The 18,250-nt window shown below is 43.6% G+C and overlaps 1 protein-coding gene across 1 annotated transcript in view; it reads left to right on the top strand.

Moving 5' to 3' along the window:
* LOC116967467 (putative aminopeptidase W07G4.4) overlaps nt 1-17,353 on the top strand; it is a 36,376-nt gene extending 19,023 nt beyond the window's left edge. The window contains exons 10-17 of the mRNA XM_033014057.1: nt 1,096-1,181; nt 8,830-8,934; nt 10,150-10,225; nt 10,503-10,621; nt 11,948-12,040; nt 14,182-14,239; nt 14,978-15,159; nt 15,902-17,353. Of these exons, the coding sequence (XP_032869948.1) occupies nt 1,096-1,181; nt 8,830-8,934; nt 10,150-10,225; nt 10,503-10,621; nt 11,948-12,040; nt 14,182-14,239; nt 14,978-15,159; nt 15,902-16,036 (854 nt within the window). The 3' untranslated portion in view covers nt 16,037-17,353. The remainder of the gene's footprint in view (nt 1-1,095; nt 1,182-8,829; nt 8,935-10,149; nt 10,226-10,502; nt 10,622-11,947; nt 12,041-14,181; nt 14,240-14,977; nt 15,160-15,901) is intronic.
* The last annotated feature ends 897 nt before the right edge of the window (nt 17,354-18,250 follow it).

The raw sequence follows: 18,250 nt of genomic DNA, 5'->3' as shown, positions 1-18,250 counted from the left end.
CTTACCCCCCCCCCCCCTAACCCTAAATCTATGTCCTTCGATTTTATCTCTGACAGCAAACAATCTGCTGGAGGAACTCAGCAGGTTGAGCAGCATCTGTTGAGCGGAAAGGAGCTATCAACATTTCTAGTTATTACAACTATACGATACCCTTCATAATTGTATATCTCAGTTGTGGCTCCTTTTAACTTCCTCTCCTCCATGGAAGGCAGACCCATCCTTTCTAATGTCTCATAATTGAAACACCATCCCAAGCAACATCTTGGTGAATCTCCTTTGAACCCTTTCCAGCTATATCTTCTCCTCTCCTATACTGTGTTGACTGGAGCTACATGCAGTACTCCAGCAGTGGTCTAACCAATGAAGTTGGGCAAGGCGACACAGATTTAAGGCCAAAATCATGTTTTATTAATTTGGTAGGAAGCAGGGATGATGTATTTGATGTGCTATAATGGACCACTAGAAAGATTTAATGTCCCTTTAATGCCAACTTTTCTAATAAGCCTATAATGGATAAGGACCTACAAATGGCACGTTCTTGGCATATGGGAGGAAACGAGCACCTGGATGAAACCCATGCAGTCAAGGGGAGAAGGTGCAAACTCCACACAGAAGGGCACGCGGCGAGGATCAAATCTGGGTCTCACGTTGAGGCAACAGCTCTACTAGCTGCACCTTTGTGTCGCCCTAATATATTTCTACCATCAACTCTATAAACAAAGAAGTAAACGTTGAATGCTTTATCTTGTTGAAATAATAACTATTCACTGTGGATATTCTGCAGCTTTGAATTTGCATTCGTACAATTTCAGTTTATGACTGTTCTCAATGTTATGGAAGATTGCTTCAGACAATGTCGCAATTTTGTTCTGTCTCACTGCAATGTTTTCACAAGTGAATAATTTCTAATCTGAACTATCGGAATGAAATTCTGGTACTTAAGTAATTGAATTTTATAATGATCTGTTTAAAACTAATTACCATTATGTTCTTGCATTTAAGTTAGATCATATGTAACCATCTAATAGACCAAAGGGCGATATTTTAAAAATGTGGTTTTCTTTTCACCCCCTCTCAAAATAAAAATCACTGCAGATGTTCCACGTCATCAAGCACGGGTTATTGAGCTGGTATATACTGGAGAAGGTGCCACAGAAAAAACACTCCTGCTTGTTGGCAAGGTATAAGAATGTTTAATAGCCTGTGGTTATCTCATCGTTGTTTTGAATCCATGCTTATAATGTTTTTATCATTATATTTAATTTTGCATACCTATCCGCGTTAAATAGACTTTGATTTTAATTTAATTGGTCTGAACTGAAATTAAAAGATGGTAAGTAGCTGGAAAGACTAAACTGATCAGGCAGCATCTAAAGGTTAACTGTTTCTCCTTCCATAGATGTTGCCTGACTTGTCGTGTCTGGCATTTTGTTTATATTAGACCTCCGTCACCTGTACTTTTTGATTTTCCATTGAGACTAGTTTTACATTAGAGTCCCTTAATTATAAATTATAGAATGTTGTGTTTTGGCTCGGGTGGAGGCAGTTTCTTTAGGCTGGCAAGGCTTACAATGTTTAGCTCTTGAACTATAATTAAGTAGATTGTGCCACTTCAAGTGCTGTGGTAGGTGTGTCCTGATAACCCTACCAAGCCCTGACCCACAACACTTTGAATATGGGTGGGCAGAGATGGGAAAATCATCTCTAATTATTTCTACCAATTAACTTGGCCTAATCTATGCCCTCTCTGCCAAGGAAACGATCCATCCATGCTTATCGTTTTTGGGCCTCTCATTACATACTTTGATTAAATCCCCCACCTTTTGCCCAGTCTATTTTGTTCAAAGAAACCACCAGGGTGTAGTCAGTCTCTCATTTCTTCAGATCTGGTAACTTCAAACCTCCTCTGTGCCCTCTTGTGTTCCCACATCCCACCAATAGTGTGACTAGAACTTACAGTGTGCTCCAGTTTGTCCATAAATGGTATGTACAATGACCCAACCTCCCACCTCCTGCTGTATTCTATGCCTCAGTTGATGTAGAATTGATGCCACCTTAATTTTGTTTGCAGAGACCAAGGTCTATGAAATTTTCACCTAATATGTTAGAATTATCCACATTTATCCATTGTGCCTCATTCAAATCACGAGAGCAAATAGTTGAGTGTTTTATTGTCATATGTACTGAAACAGAACAATGAAGTTCTTACTTACAGAAGCACAACAGGTTTGTAAACACAGTATTTAAAAGGTTATATAATTAAAAAAACTAAGGGAAAAAAAGCTCAAACAAAAATAAAATCAATTTAGTGCAAAATTAAACCGCCAGCTGTCCCTCGTGCAACATAGAAACATAGAAATTAGGTGCAGGAGTAGGCCATTCGGCCCTTCGAGCCTGCACCGCCATTCAATATGATCATGGTTGATCATCCAACTCAGTATCCCGTACCTGCCTTCTCTCCATACCTTCTGATCCCCTTAGCCACAAGGGCCACATCTAACTCCCTCTTAAATATAGCCAATGAACTGGCCTCGACTACCCTCTGTGGCAGAGAGTTCCAGAGATTCACCACTCTCTGTGTGAAAAATGTTCTTCTCATCTCGGTTTTAAAGTATTTCCCCCTTATCCTTAAGCTGTGACCCCTTGTCCTGGACTTCCCCAACATCGGGAGAAATCTTCCTGCATCTAGCCTGTCCAACCCCTTAAGAATTTTATAAGTTTCTATAAGATCCCCTCTCAATCTCCTAAATTCTAGAGAGTATAAACCAAGTCTATCCAGTCTTTCTTCATAAGACAGTCCTGACATCCCAGGAATCAGTCTGGTGAACCTTCTCTGCACTCCCTCTATGGCAATAATGTCCGTCCTCAGATTTGGAGACCAAAACTGTACGCAATACTCCAGGTGTGGTCTCACCAAGACCCTGTACAACTGCAGTAGAACCTCCCTGCTCCTATACTCAAATCCTTTTGCTATGAAAGCTAACATACCATTCGCTTTCTTCACTGCCTGCTGCACCTGCATGCCTACTTTCAATGACTGGTGTACCATGACACCCAGGTCTCGCTGCATCTCCCCTTTTCCTAGTCGGCCACCATTTAGATAATAGTCTGCTTTCCTGTTTTTGCCACCAAAATGGATAACTTCACATTTATCCACATTATACTGCATCTGCCAAACATTTGCCCACTCACCCAGCCTATCCAAGTCACCTTGCAGTCTCCTAGCATCCTCCTCACAGCTAACACTGCCCCCCAGCTTAGTGTCATCCGCAAACTTGAAGATATTGCCTTCAATTCCCTCATCCAGATCATTAATATATATTGTAAATAGCTGGGGTCCCAGCACTGAGCCTTGCGGTACCCCACTAGTCACTGCCTGCCATTGTCAAAAGGACCCGTTTACTCCTACTCTTTGCTTCCTGTTTGCCAGCCAGTTCTCTATCCACGTCAATACTGAACCCCCAATGCCGTGTGCTTTAAGTTTGTATACTAATCTCTTATGTGGGACCTTGTCGAAAGCCTTCTGGAAGTCCAGATACACCACATCCACTGGTTCTCCCCTATCCACGATACTAGTTACATCCTCGAAAAATTCTATAAGATTCATCAGACATGATTTACCTTTTGTAAATCCATGCTGACTTTGTCCAATGATTTCACCACTTTCCAAATGTGCTGCTATCCCATCTTTAATAACTGACTCTAGTAATTTCCCCACTACCGATGTTAGACTAACTGGTCTGTAATTCCCTGTTTTCTCTCTCCCTCCCTTCTTAAAAAGTGGGGTTACGTTTGCTACCCGCCAATCCTCAGGAACTACTCCAGAATCTAAAGAGTTTTGAAAGATTATTACTAATGCATCCACTATTTCTGGAGCTACTTCCTTAAGTACTCTGGGATGCAGCCTATCTGGCCCTGGGGATTTATTGGCCTTTAATCCATTCAATTTACCCAACACCACTTCCCGGCTAACCTGGATTTCACTCAATTCCTCCAACTCCTTTGACCCGCGGTCCCCTGCTATTTCCGGCAGATTATTTATGTCTTCCTTAGTGAAGACGGAACCAAAGTAGTTATTCAATTGGTCCGCCATATCCTTGTTCCCCATGATCAACTCACCTGTTTCTGACTGCAAGGGACCTACATTTGTTTTAACTAATCTCTTTCTTTTCACATATCTATAAACACTTTTGCAGTCAGTTTTTATGTTCCCTGCCAGTTTTCTTTCATAATCTATTTTTCCTTTCCTAATTAAGCCCTTTGTCCTCCTCTGCTGGTCTCTGAATTTCTCCCAGTCCTCCGGTATGCTGCTTTTTCTGGCTAATTTGTACGCATCATCCTTCGCTTTGATACTATCCCTGATTTCCCTTGTTATCCACGGATGTACTACCTTCCCTGATTTATTCTTTTGCCAAACTGGGATGAACAATTTTTGTAGTTCATCCATGCAGTCTTTAAATGTCTTCCATTGCATATCCACCGTCAACCCTTTTAGAATTAATTGCCAGTCAATCTTGGCCAATTCACGTCTCATACCCTCAAAGTTACCTTTCTTTAAGTTCAGAACCATTGTTTCTGAATTAACAATGTCACTCTCCATCCTAATGAAGAACTCAACCATATTATGGTCACTCTTGCCCAAGGGGGCACGTACAACAAGACTGCTAACTAACCCTTCCTCATTACTCAATACCCAGTCTGAAATAGCCTGCTCTCTCGTTGGTTCCTCTACATGTTGATTTAGATAACTATCCCGCATACATTCCAAGAAATCCTCTTCCTCAGCACCCCTGCCAATTTGATTCACCCAATCTATATGTAGATTGAAGTCACCCATTATAACGGTTTTGCCTTTGTCGCACGCATTTCTAATTTCCTGTTTGATACCATCTCCAACTTCACTACTACTGTTAGGTGGCCTGTACACAACACCCACCAGCGTTTTCTGCCCCTTAGTGTTTCGCAGCTCTACCCATACCGATTCCACATCCTCCAAACTATTGTCCTTCCTTTCCATTGCGTTAATCTCCTCTCGAACCAGCAACGCTACCCCACCTCCTTTTCCTTTCTCTCTATCCCTCCTGAATATTGAATATCCCTGGATGTTCAGCTCCCAGCCTTGGTCACCCTGGAGCCATGTCTCCGTGATCCCAACTATATCATAGTCATTAATAGCTATCTGCACATTCAACTCATCCACCTTATTACGAATGCTCCTTGCATTGAGACACAAAGCCTTCAGGCTTGTTTTTACAACACTCTTACCCCTTCTACGCTCACACATTTAAGAAACCCTTTCCCTTTAACTCCATCCTCCACTATCCCATTCGACACCCCACCCCCCTTATTCAGTTTAAAACCACCCGTGTAGCAGTGGCAAACCTGCCTGCCAGAATGCTGGTCCCACACCTGTTAAGATGCAATCCGTCCCTTTTGTACAGTTCCCCCTTACCCCAAAACAGATCCCAGTGATCTAAGAATCTAAATCCCTGCCCCGTGCACCAGTTCCTCAGCCACACGTTCAGGTCCCGTATCACCCTGTTCCTGCTCTCGCCAGCACGAGGAACTGGAAGCAAACCGGAGATAACAACCCTGGAGGTCCTGCTTTTCAGCATTTTTCCGAGCTCTCTAAAGTCACGCTGCAGAATATTCATCCCCTTCTTTCCGACATCGTTTGTGCCGACATGCACTACCACTTCCGGATGTTCACCTTCGCCCTTGAGGATTTTCTGCACTCTGTCCGTGACATCCTGGATCCTGGCACCAGGAAGGCAGCACACCATCCTCGCATCCCGTCTGTTGCCACAGAAACCCCTGTCCGTACCTCTCACAATGGAGTCTCCCACTACAATGGCGTTGCCTGCCTTAGGCCTTTTTGGTTTTGGCTCAACAGCCCTATTCGCATCACAAGCCAGTCCGCCGCCCAGTGTAAACACCTCTTCTGTCCTGACAGCTTCTAAGTGGGTGAACCTGTTCACAAGAGGTACAACACCCGGGGAAGTTGGCATTCCATGCTTCCCTCCCGTTCTCACTGTCTCCCACCTTCTCTCTTCCAGTACCTTAGGTGTAACAATCGTACTGTAGGACTTGTCGAGGAACGACTCCGTTTCTCGGACGAACCGGAGGTCATCCACTTGCTTCTCAAGTTCCCCAACACGGCCCTTCAGGAGCTCTACCTGGATGCACTTCTCGCATTTGTAGCAGCCAGAGGCACCAGCGGTGTCCTTGACCTCCCACATACTGCAAGCATCGCACTGAATCAGCTTGCCTGACATCTCCTTCTTTCGTCTCTACCTCTCAAGCGTATTGCGTGGTCTCCTCTCCTCAGCCTCCTCGCCAAAGACTCACACTTTTCTCACAGGGCACTTCACTCACTGCCGCTCGCTAAGAGCCGTCTTGCTTAAATTGACCGATAAATTGCCTGATTTACCAATTTACAAACCAAATTCCTCAGTTTTCAACTGTTTTCCCGGCACTGACTCACTTCTCTCCTCCCACTTGGGCTAGAGCCAATCAGTCGTATATCTTGCTAATCTCCTGCTGCTGTTGCTCCCAAAGCTACAGCAGTTCTGAGTAAAGTCTGCCTGTCCTTGGCCTCTACTTTAACTGTTTTCACTTCTCTCCTCCCACTTGGGCTAGAGCCAATCAGTCGTATCTCTTGCTTACCTCCTGCTGCTGTTGCTCCCAAAGCTACAGCAGTTCTGAGTAAAGTCTGCCTGTCCTTGGCCTCTACTTTAACTGTTTTCACTTCTCTCCTCCCACTTGGGCTAGAGCCAATCAGTCGTATCTCTTGCAAAGCTCCTGCTGCTGTTGCTCCAAAATCTACAGCAGTTCTGAGTAAAGTCTGCCTGTCCTTGGCCTGTACTTTAACTGTTTTCACTTCTCTCCTCCCACTTGGGCTAGAGCCAATCAGTCGTATCTCTTGCTAAACTCCTGCTGCTGTTGCTCCCAAATCTACAGCAGTTCTGACAAGCAACCAATGCAGTTTGTTGTTTAGTTGGAGTTCGTAGTGTTCAATAGTCTGGTTGTTTGGAAGAAGCTGTTCCAGAACCTGGATGTTAGTTTTCAGACTCCTACCCTTATGGCAGGAGTGTCACACAAGTACTTTTTGTGGCATTAGAAAGGGTGCTGAGCAGAATTCTAATCCTTCAGTGCTCGATCCATATTGCGATGAAGAATTAGGGGACTTGGTTTCCTAAAAGCAGATTTCCTCGGTTTTTATAATAGAAACTAGACCAGGTGCGGACCCATTGGACCGGTCCCCCAAGGCAATATTCCACCACTCACCCATAGCCCTCAATTGCGCAGGCGCGGCTGATGGGTTCCCGTTGTTAAGCCAGAGATACCTGTTGTGACGCGAGTCACGGCAACCCTCCCCAACTGCGCAGGCGCGGCCGGCATTTGGTAGCCCGACTGTGGTGTTTTTAAACTTCAAAATGGCAATAACCTGTAAAATATAAGATTAATGTGAATGCATCTCACTCTCCCTCTTCAGTCGCCTGTTCCCCTCCTCACCCTCCACCAACCCTCCTCTGCTTACTCCCCTCACTCCCTCTTCCCCTCCCCTCCTTCCTCTTCCCCTCCCCTCCTTCCTCTTCCCCTCCCCTCACTCCCTCTTCCCCTCCCCTCCTTCCTCTTCCCCTCCCCTCCTTCCTCTTCCCCCTCCCCTCCTCCATTACCTTGCCATCCCTCTTCCTAGCCCTATCCTCCTCCATTCCCCCTCACCCCCAGCACTCCCACCCCCTCCTCTTCACCCTCCTTATTTCCCACTCCATCCCTCACCTCTCCCTCTCCTTTCCCCAACCCTCAATCACTCCCTCCCTCCATTACCCCACTCCGCCCTCTACCCCCTCCTTTCCCTTTATCCCCTGCTCCCCCACTCCTCAACTCTCCTCTATCTCTCCCTACTGCCCTCCCCCACTTCTCTCTCTATCCCCCACTCTCTACCTCCCCCACTTCCCCCTCCTCTCCTACCCACTCTCCTCCCCCGCTCTCCCTCCTCACCTCCCCCACTTTCCCCTCCCTACCCCCTCCTCTCCCTCGATCCCCTGCTCCCCAATGCCTTACCTCCCCCCTATCTCCCCCCCCCCCCCACTATGACACATTTTTTTAATGGAATTCTTAATGAAAATCGTTTTTTCCTCTCAAAATAACCTCAACACAATGTTAGCTGATAATGAAAGCGGAAGAACTTTATTAAAATTACGTTTTTTTAGAATAAAATCAAAGTCAATGAAAATCACGGTTTTTTTATTCTAAAAAAAATGATATTCGGGATCCCATTGTGACGTTGAACGCGTCTGATGGCTAGGGCAAGTGGAAAAGTGGTTTTGTAAAGTTTAATGCCCATAACTTATAAAATTTACCATCAATCTGAACTAAACTTGGCTATGGCACACAGCAGGACAATGGTGAGTAAGATGGGCCAAAAATTGTAGCGCTATCGTGTACCGTTTTAGCGGAGTTTCCAGGACTCACTCACATACAACAAATAAACAATCAAGATGAGGGTTTTGGTAATATAATAATAATAATAATAATTATATAATATATAGTCAACCTGAAAAAGATGTGTTAAGGCAAAATGCAAAGACATACTAATTAATTGGATTTAAAACTGTTTAATCAATAACTCAAATACTTTCAGATTGTGCTGTGTGGATGGGTCCTGTATAGAATTTTAAAAAGATGTTATAAACTACTATCAATCAAAGATTTGAGCAAATTGTCAGAAAAGTGTGTATTTTTGTGGAATGGTTCACAAATTTTTTGTCTTTGGATTGACCAGTGGATATCAGTTATACAGATGTAAAAAAAAATTCCCTCTAGGGAGTAACGTATGATACTGGTGGTGCCGACATCAAAGCTGGTGGTATTATGGCAGGAATGCACAGAGACAAATGTGGAGCTGCTGCTGTTGCTGGGATCTTCCAGGTACAAGTCATCATCTCCAATTCATTATTTAAGTTAGTCCATAACTTGCCTCAACCATTCTTTAACTATGCTGTTCCCACTGGTGTATCGCTTTCAGAGTGGTTCCAACAGAGATGACACTGTCAGTCACATAATACTGATTATTGTATTAAAGATCACTAACCATCCTTGAAAGGAAACCGTGGAATGCTGATGTCAAAATGTCGATAAATCTAATTCAATATTTAAAGCACATGTTGCATAGTTCGGACATGTCTTGCAACACTGGGCTAATGGATAATTTCATTGTTATATGTTTGTAATTTGGCTGCCCTCATGATCCTTTAATGTCCCTGCCAACCAAATACCCATGTATAGGTGACCATGTGGGTTTCCTCTGGGTGTTTCGGGTTCCTCTCGCATCCCAAAGATGTGTAGGTTAATTGGCCTCTGTAAATTGTCCCGATTGTGTAGGGAGTGGTTGAGAAAGTGGCATAACATGGAAGTTAGAATGTTCTAGACTCCAACCACCCTCTGGGTGAAAACGTTTTCTTCCCCAATCCCTTAATCTCTTCTTCTCTGTTAAGCTGCACCTGCTTATCTTAGACATCTCTGCCATGGGGGAGGGGGGGTAAAAGTATTTTATTTATACCGATCTGTGCAGCTCATCATTTGTACTCCACTATCAGGTCCATTCCCACCCACCTACAGCTTCCTCGGCTCCAAGGAAAACAAACCCAGACAATCCAGTTTCTTCTTGGGTAGCATTGGGGTGAATCTGGTCTGCTTCCTCTCCTATGCTATAGTGTCAACCAGAACTGGATATTATATTCCAGCTGTGGCCTAGCCAATGAGGTGGGCTGGAAGATTGGCGGCCACAACCTTGGCATGTGAGAGGACTGTTTAGTAGTCCGATAACAGTGGGAAAGAAGCTGTTTCGGAATCTGGTGGCATGTGCTTTCAAACTTTCATCTTCTGCTTGATGGGAGCGGGGAGAACAGAGAAAGCCCGGGATGTAAGTGGTTCTTGATTATGACGGCTGCTTTCCCAAGGCAGTGAGAAGTGTTGTTGTGCAGGGGGGCTGCTGTAAGGTTGGCGTTGGTTGAAGTACAGGAATTTAATTGCTGCGGCAATTTAGTCTTTCACTACATAGCCATTTAGGTTGCAAGATTGAGATCACCTTGGTCTCTGAAGTTTTACCTTCTCTTTTCTGACCTGAATTGTCTCCAACTGCAGGTACTTTCTGTCCTGAAACCCAGAGGAATCAAAGTAATCGGTGCAATGTCAATGGTCAGGAACAGCGTTGGTTCAGGTACTGTGATCCTGGAATAATAAACAGACATGCCAGTCTTGCAGTTACTGCTCAGTGTGACTTTGCACAGATGGTATTGCTTAGATAAAATTCCAAATCATCAGCAGTTGAATCAGATACTGAGATAAAAACTATGCTCTAGTTGCCAGCAAACGATCCTGAAAAATTCGGATGATTCTTGTATTTTCAAAGGCACTTGTTACTTTGAAATTTATCCCTAATATAAAAAAGTTGAAATGTAATTTTGTGCTCTGAACTTGTGTGTTCTTGTGCCTAGACTGCTATGTGGCCGATGAGATTATCACATCTCGTGCAAAGAGAAGAATTCGAGTTGGAAATACTGATGCTGAGGGGCGCATGGCAATGGTGGATCTGTTGTGCAGCATGAAGGAAAAGGTGTGTCCTGTCCCTGCCTACAGTCCACATCTAGCTACAAGAGTTGTCCACAGGGCAAACACGATACATTCTTCCATTCTTATTTCACTGTGCAGGAATGTTTACTGATAATAAGCTTATACTGAAGAGAGGTTATCCACTTTGGTAGCAAAAACAGGAAGGAAGATTATTATCTAAATGGTGTCAAGTTGGGAAAAGGGGAAGTACAGCGGGATCTGGGGGTCCTTGTTCATCAGTCAATGAAAGTAAGCATGCAGGTATAGCAGGAAGTGAAGACAGCGAATGGCATGTTTTCCTTCATAACAAGAGGAGTTGAGTATAGGAGCAAAGAGGTCCTTCTGCAGGGCCTCTCTCTGACAATGGAGGAGGCCCAGGACAGAAAGGTCAGATTGGAAATGGCGGGGGGGAGTTAAATTGCTGAGCAACTGGGAGATCAGGTAGGTTTAGGTGGACTGTGCTTGATCTCGCTGATATACAGGAGTCGACACCTGGGACAGCGGATACAGTAGCTGAAGTTGGTGGAGGTGCAAGTGAGCCTCTGCCTCACCTGAAAAGAATGTCCGGGTCCTTGGACGGAGTCGAGGATATAGGGACAGGTGTTCCATCTCCTGGGGTAGCAGGGGAAAGTACCTGGGGATGGGATGAGAAGGGATGAGTTGACCAGATTGTGGAAGGAACGGTCTCTGCGGAAAGCTGAAAGGGGTGGAAGGTGATGGGAAGATGTGGCTTGCAGTGGGATCCTGTTGGAGGTGACGTAAATGTCAGAGGATCATGTGCTGTATGCGATGGCTGATGGGGTGGAAGGTGAGGACAAAAGGGACTGTCCCTATTACGAAGGGGGGGGGGGGGGGGGTAAGAGCAGAGCTACGAGATATCGAGGAGACAGTGAGAGCCTCGCCTATAATGGAATAGCGGATCTCCCATTCCCTAAAGAATGAGAACATCGCCGATTACCTGGTATGGAAAATCTCATCCTGGGTGCAGATGCGGCGTAGACGGAGGAATTGGGAGTGGAGGATAGAGTCTTTACAGAAAGCAGGGTGGGAAGAAGTGTAGTCTAGATAGTTATGGGAGTCAGTTGGTTTGTAATAGATGCCAGTCGATAGACTGTCTCCTGTGATGGAGATGGTGAGATCTAGAAACGGTTGGGAGATGTCGGCGATGTCCCAAGTGAATTTGAGTGCAGGATGGAAATTTTCATAAACATAACTTGTTTTCATTCAGTGTATCTGATGTTTGAATAGCATTAAGCCTGCTCATTGAGTAGAAGTACGTGTTCCAGCATTACCTGTTTCAATATGAATTATTACTATTTCTATTTTACAGGCTCTTGAAAAATATGAACCTAATCACTTTGAATTGTTCACAATTGCCACACTTACTGGCCATGCTGTTCGAGCTGTTGGTTGCAATTATTCTGTGAGTTCAATCTATAGTTTATAATGTGAGGGGCTTGCAAATAGTTTGGCAGTGCATCAAATAACATCAGACACAAGATGTTGGAGTAACTTAGTGGGTCAGTCAGCATCTCTGGAGAACATGGATAGGCAACACCTCAGGTCGGGACTCTGACCTAAAATTCATGTTCTGTAGAGATGCTGCCTGACCCCCCTGAGTTACTCCAGCACTTTGTGTCTTTAACCAATTTGTCAGGTTTGGAGTAGGAACTTAAAAGTGAAGTGGGCACCTTTTATCTAAATAAAATCAACTAGTTTGAAGTTTTGCTACTTTATAGAATGTTGTCCAATCAATCAATCAATCAATCAAGTTTTATTCGTCACTTGCACATAAGTGCAAGTGAAATGAATTTGCCAGCGGCGGTACAATAAAAAAAGAACACACAATGCACAATAAAAATTTACACAAACATCCACCACAGCATTCATCACTCTGGTGGAAGGCACAAAATTTGTCCAGTCCTCCATTTTCCCCCGTGGTCGGGACCTCAACCCTCCGCAGTCGCCTCTGCGGGCGTCCAGATGTACAGACAGGGTAAGTCCAAGTAAGTCCTGAATTGGTGCCTCCGCACCGAAGACCGCGGCTTCAAGATATATAGGCTGCAGGTCGGCGGTCGAAGATTTAAAGTCCCTGCCGCGCCTCAGCCACAAGCACCGCAGACTGCAGGGTTGCAGGGCCGGCGGACAGAGATCCTCTCCAGGGACCCCTGGCGTAAGTCCCTGCCGCGCCCGTGGTAGAAGTTGGCCGCAGGCGTTGAAGTTGAAGGTCTTCTACTCCGGGGCCCCCAACGAGAGATCCCAGGCTGCGGACGCTGCGCCAGCTGGAGCTCCGCAGACGAGAGCTCCGCAGCTTCAGGCTGTCGTGCTCCGCAACGAAAGTCTGCGCTGCGCCCGCTGCTGAAGCCCCAGGCGCTTCTCCGGGAAAAGCCGCACCGATCCTTGATGTTAGGCCACGGGGGAGGAGACATGGAAAGAGTCAATTGCCTCTCCGTGGAGGAGGTGACTGAAGCGGTTTCCCCCTTACTCCCCCACACAAGACATACAAAGAAACATTAAAAACATACATTAAAACACACTAAAAAAACAAAATAAGTTGAAAAAACTAACACGCTGCTGGCAGGGCTGCCAGCTTGCAGCGTCCTCACCGACCAATGTGACACAATTGGAATTGTATTGCTGTCAGTTGTGTTGGTTCTGACTATAAAAAGTGTATCTTTTGTCATTTTGTGTAGTCGGTCTGATATGTGCTGTCCCTTGGTGTTAAACATAATTAAAGCAGACATTCTGATGCTGAATGCTGTGCCATTAGGTTTGTTGTGTTATGGTGAGACTTCGAGCTATATGCCCGTCTGTCCAAAATAATTAAAACATCTATAGCAATCTCCTTTGAAGAGCTGAAATATCATTAGTGTCCTTGCTGCATTTTACACCTAACAAGTACACAACAGTATTTGAAATGTGTATCGACTCCATTTTTATGGAATTTTACTATGTGCAATTAGTCTCCAGTGATTCAGCTGTGAGTTGGGCTATGACATAGGTATATAAATACAATCTCTCACTTCTGTAAATTGCCTTGAAACCTGAAGTTTGTCTTAGTTAAATTGAACGCAAATGGACTTGCCTCAGAATTGACACGAAAGTTGGAAAATAAGCTTTCCAGTCAATTGCCAAGCTAAATTCATGTATTCATATGACAACTGGAAGCTATTTTAATGGGCCAAAAGAAGCACGTTTTCATCTGTGACGTTCACAGCAGTATCTGCTGTTATTCTCTGGGTAGACGCAAAATGCTGGAGTAACTCAGCGGGACAGGCAACATCTCTGGAGAGAAGGAATGGGTGAAGTTGCGAGAGGAAGTTATAGAGCAGATAAAATTGCAAGTTTCTAAAGACATTTGGACAGATACATGGATAGGAAGAGTTTGAGAGGTCTCGGGGCCAAATGTCGATAAATGGGACTAACCCAGTATGCCAACTTGGCCAGCATGGAGAAGATGGGCCAAGGGGCCTGTTTCTGTGCTGTGTAGCTCTGTGGCACCTGACCTTTAATCTTGAATCTGTTTTCTTTGCATGCTTTAAACAACTCGGCTTTTTGTTGCAGATAATAATGGATAATGGTCCTGCACGCTGGGCCAGGACTGCTCATGGGCTTCAAGGGGGTAAGAACAATTTGTCCCTCCACATCTACTGCTGTACTAGCAAATTCACATCACTAAATGTAAAAGATGAGCAATATGGCAGGAATCTATCTTCCTAATAGCTTTATATTGATTCTACTCAAAGTATAAATTCTAAGCATTGTGTGCACTATTTTACATGTAGTTTGATATAGTTCGGAATAGGCCAAGAAAGATAAGCTGTAGACATGACCTTCCTGCCTCCTGGACTAACACTTGTTTAGGTACAGTTACTTGTTATGAAAGCTTTTGTTGCGTGGGGTAGGGTGGGGAATAACTAGTTGTTGACGGTGGGGGCAGTTGAGGCAGTGTGCAGCAAAGTGAGTTACAGCTCAACCACAAGCAACCTGAGCTCATTTCTCATCTGTCTGTGTGAAGTTTGTGCATTCTTCCTGTGACCTTGTGGGTTTCCTCCAGGTGCTCTGGTTTTCCATCTCATCCCAAACACACGTAGGCTAACAGTTTAATCAGTCACTGCAAATTGCATTAGTGTGTAGCTGAGAGGTAGAATCTCGGGAGTTGATGGTAATGTGGGGAAAACGAAATGGGGTTTGTTTAGGATTGGAGTGAATGGTTGGCGTGGACTAAGTGGGTTGAAGGGTTTGTTTCCATAAGTGTCTGTATGACACTTGCTCTAGTTTTAGTAACGTACTACATGTTAATTATTGCAATGTGATTGCTGTACAAACAAAACATTTTGCTGTTGTGTGTTGCTGGTAGCTGGTGATGAAATAAGTGATCCTTTTGAAATCTCTACCATTCGCCGCGATGATTATGATTTCCACAAAGGAAAGTCAGAATATGAGGATATTTTACAGTGTAACAACTTGCCATCCAGCGCCACACCCCGTGGACACCAATCACCTGCAGCTTTCCTCATCATGGGTTCTGGCCTAGATAAGGTAATGTTTATGAATTATGAGGCATTTTAAGTTGGGCTTCAAGGTGTATGTTGTGGAACTTCAGCCAGTAGATTGCACAGTAACTGAATTCAACAATCTTTTAACTTTGTTGTGTTGTCATACATTCATGCAATTTTAATAGACAGTAAGTCCTGTAACAGCATGGATAGAAGATTAGCTTCTTCTTGTGCATTAGTCGAAACAGGGCCGTCCATGTGAAGACTGCAATCTTCCACCCCAGAAAATTAGCTAAATAATAGTAGTGCCAAGACAGAGGGGAGGTGTAAGGTGATTTGTCACTGATGGCCAGTATTGCGGCCACTGCTTTTCTTATTAATAATTTGGTTGTACAAAGCTCAATTTTGCTGAAGACAGAACAGGTGTATTAGACGTGTGTTAAGCTGCGAAGTGGATAGTTACAAACTTGAAACAAATATGAAGGCTGGTGGAATGGGCAAATGAAATGAATTATTATGTGGCACAAACGACAAACTGTAGAGGAAACCTCACTGGGGTGGCATCTGTGGAGAGAAATGGGCAGTTGAAAATTTGGGTCGAAGCCCTTTGGATTAGATGGGTATGAGGGAAGAATTGTAATAATCTAATTATGGAGATGATGGTACTTAAGATTTGTCTTTTTCACTTGCAGTTTTATTTTCAAGGTATTCTCAGCTTTATGGTGATGCTTTGCAATTATGCGTGCTGTAAACCCGTATGTACTAAATTGATTCTTTTCTTGCAGCATGGAATAGATTCTGAAAAACCCCTTTGCTACTCCCACATTGACATAGCTGGATCTTCTGGCCCATTCCCTGGGATACCAACCGGATCACCGGTGCTTGCTCTGGCAGCAAAGTACATCCTACATCGTGTTTGAGCAAATAGATGTCTGCAATAGTCTGGTCCATTGAGATGATTTTTTCTAATCAGCATTCAGAGACCACCTAGAAAAGTCTAATCGCAGGAACTTCAGGGAAGTGGTCAGCTTATCGACTTGATTCTGAAGGAAACTTGAAGTTAATGATAATAATGTCGTAGTCATACAGTGGAGCTTTACTAGGATAGTCTACCTGCAGGTTAATCAACACTCCAAACTTTTCTCAGGTAGATAATCAGTTAGTTCACTGTTTCTCTATGTAATTTTTGTGTTGTGCAATCTAAATATTTCCATAAAAATGGGTAGATTTTGAGGGCCAATCCATCACATGCAGGAAATGATTGGAATCACAGCAGTCAAAAAGCAAAGTGTTAAAGGTGCCTGTGCATTTGGTAGGATTTTTGTTCAAAGATCTGCTACTATTAAGTGTAGTTTCAATAATTGTGCACACTTGGCATTGAAGTTTTGATCCAAATCAGATTGCACTTTTGAAAGTAGTATTTTTGTGTTAATTGGTCACTATTGCACTATCATGGGATTGAAAACCGAGTATACCACTTAGAGGAAGGATGGTCTGCCTTTCACGAGGTCCTGTAATTGTGTATACATTTTTCTATAGTGTGGCACCCAATTAGAATATTATTTCTGTCCATCATTAACTACATTCAGCAAAAAGATACAATGAGACTAATCTATGCAGCAATGGCTGCGAGATACTTTCTTTGCAATATAAAGTTCTGGGTTTCCTGTTGTGACCAAAGCTTGTCTTTACTGGACAATTTTTAGACATTAACCCACCAAGGGAAATCAGCAAATGTGAAGCAGTTCTATTTTCTACTATTCTTTCAAAAAAAGACTGAACTTCAATCAAAGTGGAGACGGATCTTGCATTAGATTTGACAGACAAATACTTAAAATGGTGCTTTCACTACTTAGTTAAATCAGAGAGGCATCTGAATGTATGAAAAGTGTCATGATCATGATTTAGTGAACAGTAATCCTATTGTTATCGAACAAGATTTTTTTTAGAAAGGTCTCTGGTGATAATGGCAAGGTATTTAACGGAGTGAAGTATTTTCTCATTCTGATACCTTAAGAGGACATGTAAGGTTCTTTGTAACTTTATTCCAAGAGTGAATGACTGCAATTGCAATTCCATGGCATGTGACCGCACTCCCCATTGTGATTTATGGTTTTTGTTGTGGATTAAAAATGATGCAATGTGTTTCCTGTGCTTTGGATTGTGCCCACTTAATAAATTGTGATTTTGGCCTTCTTTCTGTAATCAACAATAAAATACTGGAATCACTAACTGACTGAAACTGTCGAGTTGTTCAATCTTTCTGGTCCACTCACAACTATTTAGGGAAGATTTTGCTCTTGGGCGGAGAATTCCAAAGATTCACTATCCTTTAGATGAAGAAATTTCTCATCTCAGTCCTTAATGAATAACCCCTTTAATTTCAAAATGTTCACCACATCCAGTCACATTAGCAAAGGAAAATCAACTCCACATGTACTCTGTGTAGGAAGGAACTGCAGGTGCAGGTTTAAATCGAAGATAGACACAAAATGCTGGAGTAACTCTGGAGAGAAGGAATAGGTGATATTTTGGGACTCGAGATGCTGCCTGTCCCACTGAGTTACTCCAGAATTTTGTGTCTATCCACATGTACTGTATCTGCTCTGACTGAATTTTAAATATTTTCGTGCGACGTTTGGCACTAAAACTCCAGAATAGATCGAGTCTGTTTTAAAAATCCACATCTCAGGAGTCAACCATTGCAACATTTCCATCGTAATAATTTTCTTCATGTGTGGACCAAACCTGCATGCAGTATTCCAGATAGTTTGGCCAGGGCCTTCATTGGAGCCAGGTGTCCCTACTCTAATACTCCAATCCTTGTAAAATAAGGGCTAACATGCAGTTTGTTTTCCTAATCGTTTGCTGTACATTCTTATTAACGTTAAATTATTTTTTATGTACATGGACATCTGAATCTCCAAACTTATGGACAGCCTCACTTTTCACATTACACTCATCAGCATCCTGCTGTCAGGACTGCCTGGAGCCTGACTGCATTCCTCTCACTACCTAACCTTGCATTAGTAGCAAGCAGTCAATGTGAGGCAGAAGAACATGAGTCATCTGTTATCCTAGTTGATCCTGCAAAGCCTAGATTCTTTATCTACATATTTATCATCATTATTTGC

Source organism: Amblyraja radiata, chromosome 39 (genome assembly GCF_010909765.2).
Source record: "Amblyraja radiata isolate CabotCenter1 chromosome 39, sAmbRad1.1.pri, whole genome shotgun sequence".
In the NCBI taxonomy this organism is placed as follows: domain Eukaryota; kingdom Metazoa; phylum Chordata; class Chondrichthyes; order Rajiformes; family Rajidae; genus Amblyraja; species Amblyraja radiata.
This window is presented reverse-complemented; position numbering and strand designations above follow the sequence as displayed.